General features: G+C 39.3%; 1 protein-coding gene across 4 annotated transcripts in view; it reads left to right on the top strand.

The window, feature by feature from the left end:
- The window catches only part of LOC143365626 (RNA-binding protein 38), a 41,020-nt gene that overhangs the window by 9,205 nt on the left and 16,128 nt on the right, over positions 1 to 15,687 (top strand). For all 4 annotated transcript variants that reach the window (XR_013084574.1, XM_076805972.1, XM_076805974.1 and 1 more), the window contains exon 4: positions 2,821 to 2,881. Coding sequence is in view for 3 of the 4 variants with exons in the window: in XM_076805972.1 (XP_076662087.1) it covers positions 2,821 to 2,881 (61 nt within the window). In the remaining variant the exon portion in view is untranslated. The remainder of the gene's footprint in view (positions 1 to 2,820; positions 2,882 to 15,687) is intronic.

The following is a 15,687-nucleotide window of genomic DNA, read 5'->3' as shown; positions in this document are numbered from 1 at the left end:
GTTGATGCTTGGGTGAAGTTATGCTTTGACTTCGATAAATCTTAACTTGTACGCCGAGTTTCGTCTGCAACGTTCGAGCGCACACCGCCTGTTCCTTCTGGGAGTGAACGCAAAATTCGGCACTCGACGTTTCGATTTGATCTGTGGTTTTATTGTAATCAAAAGGTAGAAAATATTCAATCGTACATATTTTTAGTTTTCACGTTGCCTGTTGGTTTAGCTTTGTTGCAGTTACAGTAATGTCGCGATACATGGCAATCACTAAACTTTTTTGTCTTTAATCAGTTTTCTTTGACGCTACTATGAACATATTTGTGACATTTTTCTGATTAAAATGAGTCCAAACACGATATCATTTGGATCACATTGAACCGCGGTGCAGTAGAACCTCGATTATCCGAACTCTCAATTATCCGAATACATACGTGTTTTATATGTAGAATTCGATCTATATACATCACGCTTTTATTGTATAAATCAGTAAAGTCATCATTTAGTCATAATTTAATACACTCATGTTCCACTCGTTCGGATAATCGAGGTTCTCCTGCATCGCGAATTAAACGAGTAAATATGATCCAAATGGTATCGTGTTTGGACTCATTTTGATCAGTAAAATCTAACGAATGTGTTGGCAAATGGCCCGTGAAATTGACTGCGGTCATATAATTACCATTTGATATTTGCGGAGAGGCATCGTGGGCTTTTTCGTGGTTGAAATATTGCCAGATCGGTAAATCTCGGTTCGTCGGTGTTAGGGATGTCTAGGACATGGCCGGAAGTGATTCTTTTTCTTGATGCATGGAGGGCATACGTCCAACATCGATAAAACATTATGGCCGAATAGTGCGCTGACAGTGAACCAACGCAACGTCGGATGTTAATTAGGAGACAATAACATTAGTGTGCGAAATAGAATCGGACTCTGATTTTGAGCCAGTAGTAGATGAAATTTTCTGGCAGATAACGGTCCTCCGACGTTCTTACTCAATTAGATCCATCGAATGTGGACTGAAAGGGCGAAGGGCAGATTCGCGAACGCCGTACGCGCAGATCGAGAACCGTCCCCTGAGTCACTCTCTTCAAATTCACGCTGTGGCTTCAGGCCAACATAGCTTGGCGCTTCTTGGGTACCTAAGTCTAAAATTGCCCTAACCCAAGTGCCGGATTTGCCTTTGTTTCTTTTCCTTTCCGCGCAAAAAGCATGTTTGCTCTGGCGTCAGCTAATGATGTTTAATATTAGACTATACAATCGAGATGAAACAAACTCTGGTGCAGCCGGAACAAAAGTGAGATTTCACCACTCGAAGTGTAATTTCGTCCTCGCACCGAGGTTAATATACAGTCCGCAATTATTCGCCTGAGAATAATGACTCGACGATTATTGAAACCGGTGTCCTATTTGCAATCGAAATAATGCGGCCATTCAATTTACAAGCTACAAATGTACCGTTGGACGATTAACGTTCTCTGCAAATACACGACTGAATTTCTTCGTCAGCTAAGTGCGCAGTTGTTTACGTCATTTACAAAATTAACCCTTTACACTCGAAGTTTCTATTTTATATAATTTTTCGCGTTTCATAAATTCAGCGTATTTATATCATTAGACTTTGCGAATTTTCATGTAAAATTGTCTGTCTCAATTGCAAAAGACTGAAGTCAAAATGACTTTATTCTTTTAATAATTCTGATAGACTAAAGATAATATATGTATTTCTGATATTTTGCACTTTTGTCGTAAATACGTAAGTCCGTAGTCTATGTATCACACTTAAAATTTTTCTCAACGTATTCAGCACAGATTATACAATTTAAAAATGGTTCTGAATTATGTTCTGACAATTTTTAGTGGTAACCCTGAGTTGCCATTCGAGTGCAAAGGTTTGAGAAGCTCTCGTCGGAGGACCCACAGAAAATTCGAAACTTCACGAACTGTTGAGATTTATAAGCTGAGAAAATTGTTCATTGCATGCGCTGTTTTACGATTCAGACGTTCTTGCGAATCGTCGAGAAAAGAATTTTACAACGTTACAAAAGAAGAATAAGTTTTATGGAATAGTGAAGCCTCGATTATCCGGACTGAACATAGAAACATGACCGTTCGAATAATAGATTAAACCTTCATTGATGTGCACAATGTATAATGTTGCATGTGGAACTCCTTAGACTATATCGGATACTTTGGATACCCGAAATTTCGGGTTCGGGTCGGGATTCCGAAATTTGCAATGTTCGAAGTTGAAGTCAGGTGTAGTCAAGTTTGAGGACCCCAAAAATTTTTAATCACACGAGTACGCCGCTTTTTCAATTTAACTTTGCATTTTAACTTTCCGGGTACTCGAGTATTGCAAACTACCTACTACAGTGATTTCTCTATATATGTCGCCAAGTCCTGGATAGTAAACGTCGCAGAATTATCCCCACTAGAGGAGTGTAAACATGACACGGCTCGGGAATGTCTCCTGGACGATGCACGATGCTGGCAAGACCCGTGTTGTTGACATATATCGAGAAGTCACTGTATTTACACGTGAAGCGTGTTGAGTAAATGGAGACTTCAGATATAGGAGGTTCGGATAATCGAGGTCCCATTCTATATGAAAGTATTCAATTCGATATACAGTATTAAATTGTCCGTTCAACGAAATTCCTTCCAAGGAAAGTGCTAGTTATTTAGTTTGCACAGATAACGGTAATCGAAGCACGTATTCGGGCAGAACAGAATGTTCGACGTGTTAGACGGACCCGAGTGCTCGAGTTCAGGGCTGACCATTAGAAACGTAAATAGGATTGACTACGAATTGTTTATGATTTCAGCTTTCCCATTCGCTGCTGGCATTCGAGCTGGATATCCCGCGGTTCTTCCTAGCCAATATGGGTGAGTCCACGTTGATGTGATTTGTCGAAGAATAAGTAAGAACGTACCTACACATGTCATTAGTATATACCGTTACATATCGAAAAATTGTGTAAGTCGAGAGGCGTCTTCGCGATCATTCTGATTACGGTATTCAAATCACGAGGTTCAACGTCGAGACTTTCATAAGATATCAACAAATAGTACATGCATCTAGCATACATTTCTCAATACATAGTCTATATAAATTCGACGGTATTTTCAAGAAAAACGGTAAACAACAATCAAATATCGAATTTTTCTACGATCTTTTCCGAGATGCACGTTTTTATATTCGAGGTGACCGCTTTAGGTAACCGAACGAACAAAAAAAAAAAAAAAAGAAAATACGAATGATAATTCATACACGGAAACGAAGGTATTTGGTTGAATAATTTTGCTAACATATTTTGTTAAAGATAGACTGTATATAACGTTTCAGCATCCTGACGCGTGCGCGTAAGGGAGCAGGCTGAGAATCCTCGTTTGCGAGATCCTTGAGATCGCCAAGGGCTGTTCTAAAGGAGCGCAATTAAAATGCAAAAAAAGTATCGAAAGAGAGAGAGAGAGCGAGAGCGAGAGAGAGAGAAACGAACAAAAAGAGAGAGAGGGAGAGAGACACACACACAGACAGATACGAAACGAAAAAAAAAGTATGAAACAAAAAGACAGAAAAAGAGGGGCAGAGATATTTGAGAAAAAAAAAGAGAGAAAAAGAAAGCGGCACACGCACACGTATCGGAAGCCATGAGTACCCATGAATTTATTTCTACAAAGCGATAATTCCGAGGATCGGTCTCTTCTTCTTCTACTGTTTTTTTTTCTTTTGGTTGTGTTTTTTGTTTCTTCTTTCTTGATGAGATTGACGTTGAAGTGATATAATTGACGATTGCGGTTGCTGAAAGATTTGTTTGTTACTGGTTTTGACTTTTTTTGGTCTTTACTCTTTTACACTCTTTTTCTTAATCACAATAATCGTAATAATCATAATAATCGTGATTGTAGTCATTAATAATAATATCTATTAATTGCAATAACGACGGGTTACGATTCGAGAGAAAAACAGAAAAAGGTGTACTATTCGCAGCAACTTCTTTGTTCAGGTAACAGCAACGAGAAACACACCGTGATACACACACACACACACATACACATCTTTATCGTTTTCTTTTTGTCGAAGGCGTGATCCTTCAAGCAGAGAGACTTGCTATTAAATGTCGCAACGATCGATCGGCGTACAGCGACACTTACGAGCAAGCATCGAAACAAGTTTCGCCACGATTTTCGTAGATACTTACAATTAGTTGCACATCTTACAGGTTTTGTTTCCACCTTACTGTTTTATTTTTAATATCGAGTGTGTTTCCGTCAAGTATTCTGTTTCTTTTCGAGTTTGAACTTATTGACGTGTGTACTTTTCTCAGTTTTAAGTTCATTACTATATATGTATACCTATGTATATGTATATGTGTGTACATACATATATATGTATACATTGTCTTTTTTTTCATATGGTTTGCCTTTGGTGGCGGGGTTCGCCCGGTTTCGAAAAATTATTCGAAATCCACGCGAATCGTTGTTGCGCTCTCTCGCTTCGTTCAACGTTTTCAACGTTCACGGTCTCGCAGCATACATAATTACAGTGATTGCCGCGAGAACTATGCCCGCCTGGGCAATCGTTGCGAGTGTTAATGGACGGGTAGGAGTGTGCGTGGATACTCGAAATTTCGGGTTCGAAACGACCCAACAACCGACGAGTTAAAATGAAAAATTTTTCTTTGTGCAAAATTGTTCTAAAATTCTAACTTCTAAGATTGCAAACTTATGGGATCCCGACCCACCTAAAATTTTGGGTACCTGAATTTTATAAGCTTTCGGTATCCGAATAAAATTTCAGGTGCCCGCACACCTTTGGTAGCCAGCGTGTAGGTATTCGTCGTGTCGAATCCACGAAATTTTGAGATTTTTTCGTCGGGAAAATTAGAATTTTCACGTTCGTCGCAAACCGCTCGATCGGAGGCTACCCGATTTGAATTCGTTGACCAGACGAGGCTGAAAAGTGCGAAGAAAAAACAACAACGGGGAGAGAGATTAACCGTGCCCGGTAGAATTGCGTTGAATTATAAACGACGCGGCCGATTCGTCGAACCGGTGGATCTTCCGTGTTTTTCGCCGGAAATCGACCCGCACCGCCGCGAAACACGACAACGTTCATTAATTTTTCATAACGGCAATCGATTCCATCGCGGTTTACCTCGTTTGGCCCGGCCAGATTCTTTCGCCGAGCACGGAAATTCGCGGAGATACGAGACCGCACTGAAACAACGTGTCTGCGAATCGGTTCGCCGAAAATAAGCCGCTCGAGCATCTCGATCGAACTGCATTATAAACTGCGCTTCGTAAATACCCGCGACCGGTAATTATTCGACTGCGCATCTTTATGCTAAATAAAAACTTGCTGCATCAATTTGCAAGAAGCGGGAGCCAAGCAAACGGTTCTTTCTGTCTTCAATCATAAGTTTTTTAAAAATTAAATCGTACCTGTTTTAACCGTTTAACTTTTCATTCATTTACGGAGACAAGTGAAATCGATGCAACAAAAATGTTTTGTTGAATTGAGCAGAAACTAAATTTTCCACGGTGGATAGCAAACAAAAATGACGAGTTGAATCGGCATTTAAAAAAAAATTCGGTTGAACAAAAATATTTCCTATGCAATTTGAGTAACGTCGAACGAACACGCCACAAAGAATATTTTTGCGTGGTTATTTTTGGAGTTTTTAAAGATGTAGTTTGCATCTGAATACATTTCTTCTTCTTTTGCAAATCTGTACCAGTATCTTAACAACTCCGAAGAGAACTTCGACTTTGGAAAAAATATGTTTTGCAGCACATTCGTGTTTGACACTATCCAAGTTATATGTGAAATATTTCTTGTTGTCATAATTGAAAGAGATGCTTAGGTGGCTTGTTTTTGGCGAAACACTCCGCATCAACGATATATGTATGTACTGTCGTGGAAATTTTTGTCGAACATTATCTGTGAAATTTAAATTCAAACTGTTATAACCTCGTGACGAGCAATCATACGTCAATTATTCTGCGCCCATTTTAAAGCGTAAAGCCTCTGCTTTCAGAACCCTTAAATGATTTTTTCAAATCCGTTTCTGAATCATGTGGAATAGTGGAAAAACGGACATACCTTCTCGTTTCGAATATTCTTTAACGTCGTCAAATTTTTCATTTAAAATTCAATAAGGCTGCTATAAAAAATCTTACAGCAGGTTTCTTGAACATCGTTGTTAGGAAAACTTGAATCTTCAAATCTATGATGATTTTAGGAAAAATTTAGAAATGCCGAGGTAGAATTGTTTGGGTTTAAAAGATTTTTGAGAACAAAACCTTTTTTTCAGAGTCAAAGTATCTTCGTGTTTCCATCGTTTCACAAAATACAGAGGCTTCTCTGAAAAATGCGTCCAGAATGATCATAGTACGAATTTCTGTCACGAGGTTATAACAGTTTGAATATCAAGAATGTTTCGACAAAAGTTTATTTTGTTTTTTAATGCTCTATGGCAGTGTGTGTACGTACAGAGTCACGGAAAAGCGCAAAACAGTCGAAAGTACGTTTTGCCAACAATTTGTTTGTTGATCTGAAGCGTTGACGGCGAAATTTTCGTCGCGTTCGCCGATTTCAACCGCGTACACGGCAGGGTACTTACTAACGCACTGACGATTGTTGTACGACATGAATTTTGTTTCGATAAAATGGATTATTCGTCGAGTGCAAAGGCTCCGCTAACCAATTATAATCATTAATAACCTTGTGTGTGTGATGAAGGCTTACACTACACTTGGTGTCGCTATTGGTGTTGTATTTTTTGGTGTTGTACGTGGTGGTTTTTGGACTTTAATATAACACGGTGTACTGTTTACTGTTAGGGAACGAAAGACAAAAGAAATTCGCTGATTAGGTGGTCGATTTACCACGGTGCAAACGTGAGAACTGTGTACGAAATTTTCAATGAAATTTCTGCAAGATTAAAATTTTGGTGAAATTTTCCCGACTTTCGGAACGGGGAAATTGCAGTTTCTTCTCTCGGTAAAAGATTGTTTTAGTCTAGTTTCTATGCGGTGTTGCAAAATGTGGAGACAAATCCACGTTTATACTTTGCAACGATTCGCAATTGACACAGTTTAATGAGATCGCACGCAAAGATTTACTTGAAATGGTAAATTAGACTTTTTAGACAGAAATGTTGGAAAGTATCTTTTTGAAAATGTCGAATGATTCTTTGTTTCATTGTGCATTTAAGCATCTCATTTTAGTTCTTTATTTGTAATATTATTTAAAATGAACGATACTTTCTATGCAGAGTACTTTTCTATTTACTAAAGATTATTAAATAAATTGAAACAATAATATGGAGAATATTTACTTATTATAATATTTATTTATGGACCATTAAAATATCAGCTGTTTATAATGTTCTTTATAGCGTCTTAATATAGACGTATGATGTAGTAAAGTGTTTCGAACTATGAAAAAGATTGCGAATTTTATGCATTTATAACAACAACGAACAGGTAAAATATAAAACTGAAGAAAATATATTTTTATTAACTTTTTGTTTCTTACATTTGCTTAAACAATTTTTATTTTGCATAAAAATCCGCAGAGACCACAACTACATAATTTTGCATAGTAATCATTAGACTGCGGAACTTCATGCAAAATAAAAATTGTTTGCACTGTTTGCAGCATATAGGAATCAAATAGAGATGTATTTTCTTTTTTGTAGTCTTATCTGGCTGTAAACAATGTGTTCATATTTTCAAATTATTGTAATCTTTTTATAGTTTTAACATACAGACATTTTTGTCATAAATGCATAAAATCCACAGTCTGGTAATCATCGATATTAACACTTTACTTACTGGCAATTTTCTGGCAGTCTTTTTAAAACCAACGATCAAACATTAAAGAATTTATCAATAAAATGTTCCACAGCAATTTCATTCATAATTCAACAAACGTTCAGAATTAGTGTAATAACTTGATCTGAAATTATTATATAAAAGAAAATTGTTCAGCTTCCTTGAGATAGAGCTTCAGCCATTAAAAAGCCTTTTAATAGGCTTCCGGTAGGTAAATTGTTGGCTGCTTATAGTGTTCTTTTTATCGGCAGTAATAAAGCGTTTTAAACTATGAGAAAGTTATAAAGAGGGTACTAAAATCAAGAAGAATTACTGATACGAAAAAGGTGGTTTAAGTTATCTATAATTTTGCATTTATTTCTTGTAATTGGTAGCATCGATTCGATACAGAAATGGTCGACTGAGCGCAAAAATGAAGCAGCGTGTCTTGGTCGTTCGAAATTCACTATTTTGCGGGACGTGTGTTAAACGATGTTTGCCCTGGGAACTTCGCTTCCGGTTTCGCAGAAGATAAAGCTAGATAGAGGTTGAAGGAGGCATTAATTTGAGCCGCACGCAGACCCTCGCGCATCATCGGTATTCAAATACGTCGACGAGAATATCATTTACGTCGAACGCCGCGCCGCGCGGCGTGTATTGTGGAACACGTGTCCTCGAATTAGTTGCGCAAAGGTGGAAAAGTGAAATTCTACACCACCGTGAGTTTCACGTGTCGAATTCGAGGGTTTTCTCGGTGTGAGCTTGGTAAACCCGTGGTGTCGTAAGCTCTATCATAACCGGCCGCCAAACGACGACGACGACGACGATGAAGACTACGCGAAGCGACGCGACGCTTGCTGGTCGGCCATTTTGCTGGTTCTGGCGTTGGTCCAGTCTTTATTTAGATCCACCTGTCTCCCGTGTCAGCTTTTATGCTCGAGACATTTCCTCGAGGGTTCCTGTGAGAGGATTTTAAACACGAATCAACGACGCCGTTTCTTCGACGTTTATGCTACAAAAAGCAGTCGCTCGACAATCCAGTTCTATTTCTACAAGCCTAATCTTCCGCGGTTGTGCTGTTATATCTGGCAAATTCAGATCTTCCCATCATCGCTGATCGAGCTTTCTTCGGGATTAGGAGGATTATGTCTTCGCATAGTTGACTTTATGCCCGACCGAATGATTTACCGCTTTCTAGACTGTGAGAAAAATTCGATTGCTCGGTCTGTTGTTCGGGTCAATTTTGGTCGACTATGCTCGTTGTTGCTTCAGCGTGGACATAGATTTACTGTTACTCGGTGGTTTCTTCTAGTTGGCGTTTCGCACGGAATGTCCGTTTTTATTTTCATTTGTCGATGTCTCTATCCACCTGTTACCGTCACTCGCAAGACGTGGGCCGTAACGTTTCACGGCGGGGGACCGCGCTTCTAGCGTTTAATTTCGTATCCACGAAAGTAGGTATTCGAAACTACCGTGCGCAAACTCGGCTTTCTTCGGTGTGTCGCGTCTCTCCCGACGACTCCTGTTTCACGAAACCATAATTTCTCACGTGCCCGGAACGGGGTCCACCGCCTCGATATCCGAACGGAGACCATGAATAATCGCTTCCTCGACGTGCAATGAACTGTATTTCGAAAGATAAACCTTTATTTTTGTCGGACGGCTCTCGTTATTTTTCTCTCTACCTGGCCGACGTTCATCGGCCTGCCATAGTCGCGCGTGATGGATTATATTACACCCCCACCTCCCCCCACCCCGGACGAAAAATCGTCTTCCGGCGTTCTCGCATTTCAGATTTCGCAAGGCTCCCCCCTCCCCTCCCCGAAACTATGCTCGTGAAAATCTGTTTCGAATGTGGGTCGACTTCCGGATCCGTCGGGGGAGTCTCCATCCATTTTGTGAATTATTTTCGCGGCTCGATTGTCCAATTACTGTTTCGTTAGACTGGTAACTTACGCACGACAGAAATTTTAATTAATTACCGTCGTTGAGGAAACAGGGCCAGGCGGTCTATTTATGTTAGCCGGCGATGCTATTCGATCAAATTCGTTGTTGATCGCCGCGTCGACGATAATTTATTGGTTCAATCTGTATCGAGTCCAAGAGGTTTCCTTTCTAAATCCTATGACGTTATATTTTGCTGTATTATTTAATCAAATCGATAATCCCGTAAATGTTAACTCGAGATATTGTTTATGTTAATCCTCGAAAGGCGGACGCTTCCGATGATACACGGCAGCCATGGCGGGATTCATTCATATTCTTTTATTATCAATTTTCTTTCCCACATTTTCCAAGCTAATGTTGGACCACGAAAACTCGAATACAGATAAAGGTGATGGTTTTTTTTCGAATCAATAATAACAAATCTCTCAAGTGGATTATGTGGGAAATGCCCACAATTTTTAAAAAAACTTTGAAGTTCATTTTATTTTAAACAGAGTTTGTTATGAAACATGAAACGGTAAAACTACCATGATATCGTTCAGTTTATTATAGACGGAAATAACATTTGATTTAATTGCCACGTTTTGCAATTGAGACAGATAATTTCTGTTTTGCAGGAAGATCCGCAGTGTAATAGTCGGAGTGTTCATTGATGAAACCATCGTGTGTAAAATAATCAGGCATCATTTGATCAATTTTGAGAGCGAATCAGAGTCAGTGTATTACACAGACGACGACCCTGAAGGGTTCACTCGAAAGACCACCAATAAAGACTAATCGTCAGTTCGGTAAAATCAATTTAGCACACTCCGAACTCGCAACAGAGGGTCGTGTAGGCATTGTAACTGTTTAGCAGGTGTCGGATGATTCGGTTCAGATGATGTCACACTCGAGTCAGCTTCTGCAAGCTGACGCGAAAAAAGCGCAATCGCGGCGAGATAATTAAGTCGTCTACGGACCACCCTCCGAGCACACCATTGGTCTACCTTGCTCCGCAAGTATTGGCAGATGATCCCATTGGATTATCCACGGCGCCGGCGCTCGTTCAATCCGTGCACTGCGCATCGACACTGCACGTATACGTACGTGTACATGTGTATACCTGTACAACCTCGAACAGCCAACCGCATGCGATTGATACTGGCGTTGCACATTCTTAGGATCATGAACACACAGGGGCATTTTCTCGCGACGATACACGTGTGTGTCTCGGATATGTCTCTTGGTACGAGAAGTAGTGCGCTATCCTAATCAGCACGTGACGCGGAAACACCATAAACAGGAAGTCGCCCGCGCGACCACCTGGCACACGTGTCACCGTATTTCGACAAGCCCGTGGGAGACCGACGAGATTACGCGACACGAGACGAACAAAATAATCCAAATGTTCTAAAGAAGTTAAAAAAACTTGACATTTTCAATTATCGAACAGTAGCGAATCTTTGTGTACAGAAATTTAGTTGGAGTCATGAGAGAGAGAGGTCATGTTAAGGGTGAAACATGATATTAGAGACTTCGGCAATTGAGGTCCTACTAACAGTACACAATTTCCTCCAAGTTACAATGACAAATTGTTGATCTCGTCTAGCGATTTGAAGCAGGTGATTCTCGTTTTCGGTGTTCGACGCACGCACCGAAATTCTTCAATTCCACCCCTCGCAGCGACAGTTGCGCTCACGCTGGTCCTTTGATGCGTGCACGCACGCACGCATGAATTAGGAGGGTCGATTAAGCAACTTTGTCCACACGTTGGTTGGTCGTGTTGCGTCGGAGTCGGGAGATCCTAATCACGGTATACGGCCACTTTGCGTCGGAAATCGAGGGTGGTCACTTAAATCCGTCACGAAAGGACAATGCAACCCCCTTCGTGACCGCAAAACGTCCTCTCTCTTTCGCTCTTTCTTTCACGTCCTTTTCGGATTACCTGCATTCTCTCTATCTATTCGTATGTTCACCTTGTCGGATTGTCATTGGACATTTCTATTGTTTAAAATCCTATCAAAATCCTATTAATAGGCTTCCGGTAGATGAAGTGTTAATATTAAATTTACCACGGTACAATTATCGGTTTTCCATTGTGCACATGATGGAATAAATTTTATTATTGAATCGCATGTCCTAATAGAAACTGTATAAAATCTAACTGAATTCGATTTCGTCACGTCCACAAAGCATCACACGCCAGTCTCTTTTAATATTCAATCGTGCGTTCATAAGTTAATATTCATATTCAAGGTAAACTCTTTCAATGCAGTATTTTTTGCATAAATTCATTCGATACATTGCAGAATGTATAAGAAATGCAACGTACGTCCAGAAATTCCATTTATCCACGCATATGTACAATCCGATGACTCGGATTACTGCGTCAACCGAAGGAACAATGACTCTCCCGCCAAGCTTAATAAACACAGTACTTTCCCACGAATTTGTGGAACAGCTCGACCTTCCGTTTCGCTCGCACATTCTAACGTAAAGCAAACCAAACCAACCGAGGGATGAAACAACTGGCCATTCCCAGAGCACCCAGGTACCTCCCCGGATAACAGACCCGTCACGAACCACAGACTGCGCCTCTTAACCGGGGATTATCGCATTTCAAATAGTATACCTGCTTGGGACATTGTCCTTCCGAAGTGCAGCAAATTTTTCTTTTCTTCATAACCGCTAGCATAATTAACCGTTGGCGGCGGTTACTGGGCCTGTAAAGACCCAAGTACGAACTTTGTTGTTTCGCGTACTTGTACGAATGGTTTTCGTCACGCCTAGATAACAATCTGAAAAAGAAACGTGATTTTATGATTCCTTTTTTCTGAAACCAATGGGCTTTTGTTTTAAATGAGCGCCTTCCTTAAAAGTATACGTGTATTATGCAGTTGTGGTAATTCTTTGCAGAAAAATCTTGAAAAATGAGATCTTGAAAAACAAGATTTTTTTTAGAGAAATTGTTTTTGGGTCATCGGAACTTTTTGACGATTCTGTTAATATATGGATTTTCTTTAGTAGATGGACGAAGTGTTTTTCTCGATGTTTAAACTTTTTATTTTTTGTGAGTTAAAAAAACGTTCTCATTGAAAACAATCCTCCGGTTATCTGATACATAAAATGTAGTAATCTTCGCATGAATTTGTCAAGATGCGGCGGTAAAGAAATTACAATCTTTACTCGATATATGTCCCAAATATCTGGGCGATAAAAGACCCAGAACTATCCCCACTGCCGCGGATTATACCCCGTGAGGGGCCAAAAAGCTTCGTTTTGCTTTCCTAAAGAATAGTATCTTCTAGCCGATATATATCCCTGGGTAGACCGGTCTTGTGGACATATATCGAGCGAACACTGTGCATTGAATTCTCGATATATGTCAACAACACTGGTTTTGTCGTGTACCATCAAGGAGACATACCCGAGCCGTGTCATGTTTACACTCCTCGGCGTCCGAGGTCTGTGTAGCTTCGCGGCCCCTCGCGAGGTATACCTCGCGGTAGTGGGGATAATTCCGCGACGTTTATCATCCAGGCCTTGGCGACATATATAGAGAAATCACTATATTACGAGTTGTTAATATGTACTCTTAAATAGAGTACCCATTAATGTTTTCAGTAGAAAATTTCTAAAAACTTCGTTTCTCTCCAGATTGTTAACTGGACACGATCCCTTTGATGACAGCATTAGAGGAATGTCGATTTTCATTTAGGATGAGTGCAGCCACACTCTTCGTCCTAGAAGCACTTCGATCGTTAACAGAAATGAACAACGTATTCGTCAAACCCATTCATTTCGCGTAATAGAAATTTCAGTATTGGTGTTGCTTGATGATCAGCCATTGCTAATGGCGATTCGTCATCTAGAAGTGGACATTTTCCAATAATGTAATAGGACAGGCGGAGCAGTAGGTTTCTTGGACAAGACCGTACAAATAGTATCGCTAATGAGGGTCCCACTGCAATCGCGTTCATCAAAAAGTGGAACAGAAACAATGACGCTCGCTTGAAGTTGTCAGTACCTGACACGTACACTTAATCCCCAGAGAAATTGTGCGACGCATGTGTTTTTCCGCGTTGGTATACCTAACCGTGGGTTTCATCGATCGTATGAAAGTTTCCTACGTAAGTTGTGTCTTGTCGCGATGCCCTGTCGGTGAATTCATGTCGTGGAAATTACGCCCATCATTAAAACGGCTCGCTCGTTTGCTCTGCGAAGGTCTCAAGGACGAAGGTGTCGAACGACACATTATCACACACTTACGAAATTATTCCTTCACCATCGTCGCAACCTTTGTGTCCCTGTCAGTTCTACTTGCTATCTCTGTTCTAAATACTTCAGGCAGATACGCTAACCGTTGCCGCAGAAATTCATGTATTGATAACATAAATTATAATGTTTTAACCCTTGCGCGCTCGTTCGGTGAAAATTCAACGACTTTCTGCTGTGTAAATGCTGGTAAATTTGTGGTTTATCTATTGTCGTGCTGTAATTTGATGGGCTCGTTTGAAATGTCAAGTTTTTGTTTACACCTTTGTAAAATCAATATGGTAAAAAAATTGTTTTGTGTAAATGTTGTTCACGTTTTATCAGGTTATTATGCAGCACTATCGCCCGATGAGATGCAATAGTTAATGTCGTGTATTAGTGATAATATAAAGTGAAATTTAGTTCGGATAATGCAAATTCGGATTAGCGTAGAGAACGCACCTCGGATTAGTGCGAGAGGAAAGGATAGAACATGTTTAATTTTATTATTACTTTGTTCGCTGTCCTTTGGTAACTTTATGCAGTTGCAGTCATTTTATTCTGAATTTGTCAGTAGACAATGTTTTCTTTAGTGAAAATAAACTATAATATATAGACTGCGCATTCTTATAGAAAATAAAAATTTTTGCATAATTGTATAAAATTAACAGTTGAAAAAATTATAAAATTATTGTTATAGAATTATATTCTGGAAGCGCTATGTCTATGGACATTTCTTCGATGAGAATGAGTTCGTTCACTGTAAAAGCAATAAGTTTTGTGAACTTTTTAATTGTTTGCGCTCACAGCCACTCTAATTTTTGACAGGTGAATTTTACAGAGTATTTTCGCGGCAGAATTATGAATTACGAGGGAATCCTATTTTCGCGAACGGTAGACGCTTTATATTCTCGTTTCACATAGGTGTGCTCACTATACGTGAACGGCCTCGAGACTTCTCACCGTGTCCGGCAGAAACGGTTCGGTCCTCGGCTGAGCATTGAATGCATATCTCAAAATTGTTCTAGTCTGTAACTCTGGAGCATTAATCTTCTGTGCCAGGCAATGGTAATCAATCTTCAACGTTTCGACTTACGCGAACAAATGCAACATGCTGTATGTTAGTGCATGAAAAGAAACAAGCAAAATCCACTTGTACTTTCAATTATTTCAGACATATCTAAACATATCGATTCGTAATGACGATAAGATAAAATTTATTCAGATTTTTTACGTCTTTTCTTATGTGTGTTGAAATAAAAATTATTCACAAGTTTCTCTCATGAAAATATTTTCATAGTTTCGTTTAAATTAAATGTTAGAAGAATTACTATAGTGAAAATAAAGTAAGAGAAATTCTTACAGTATTTTAATTTTAACTTGAAGTTTCAAGTTTAAATTAAATTTTAGAAAAGTTAGTATAGTGAAAATAAATTAAGCGAAATTCTTACAATATTTTAATTTTAATTGTAACAGACAACATGAGAAACAAAAGGCTCTAATAATGTTAATATTACTCAACTTGTCACCAACAACAAACAGTAAAATATGAAATTAATATTACTCGATTCACGTCGTAATTGAGCTTATTTTACTCAAAGGCAATCATTATTAAATTTAGATTCACAGAGCTCCAAAAGTGTCCACTTTACATTGCTTCGGAAAAATAACAGTGGTCCATTTATTCGGAT

The sequence above is a fragment of the Halictus rubicundus genome, chromosome 2 (assembly GCF_050948215.1).
Source record: "Halictus rubicundus isolate RS-2024b chromosome 2, iyHalRubi1_principal, whole genome shotgun sequence".
NCBI classification, from domain to species: domain Eukaryota; kingdom Metazoa; phylum Arthropoda; class Insecta; order Hymenoptera; family Halictidae; genus Halictus; species Halictus rubicundus.
This window is presented reverse-complemented; position numbering and strand designations above follow the sequence as displayed.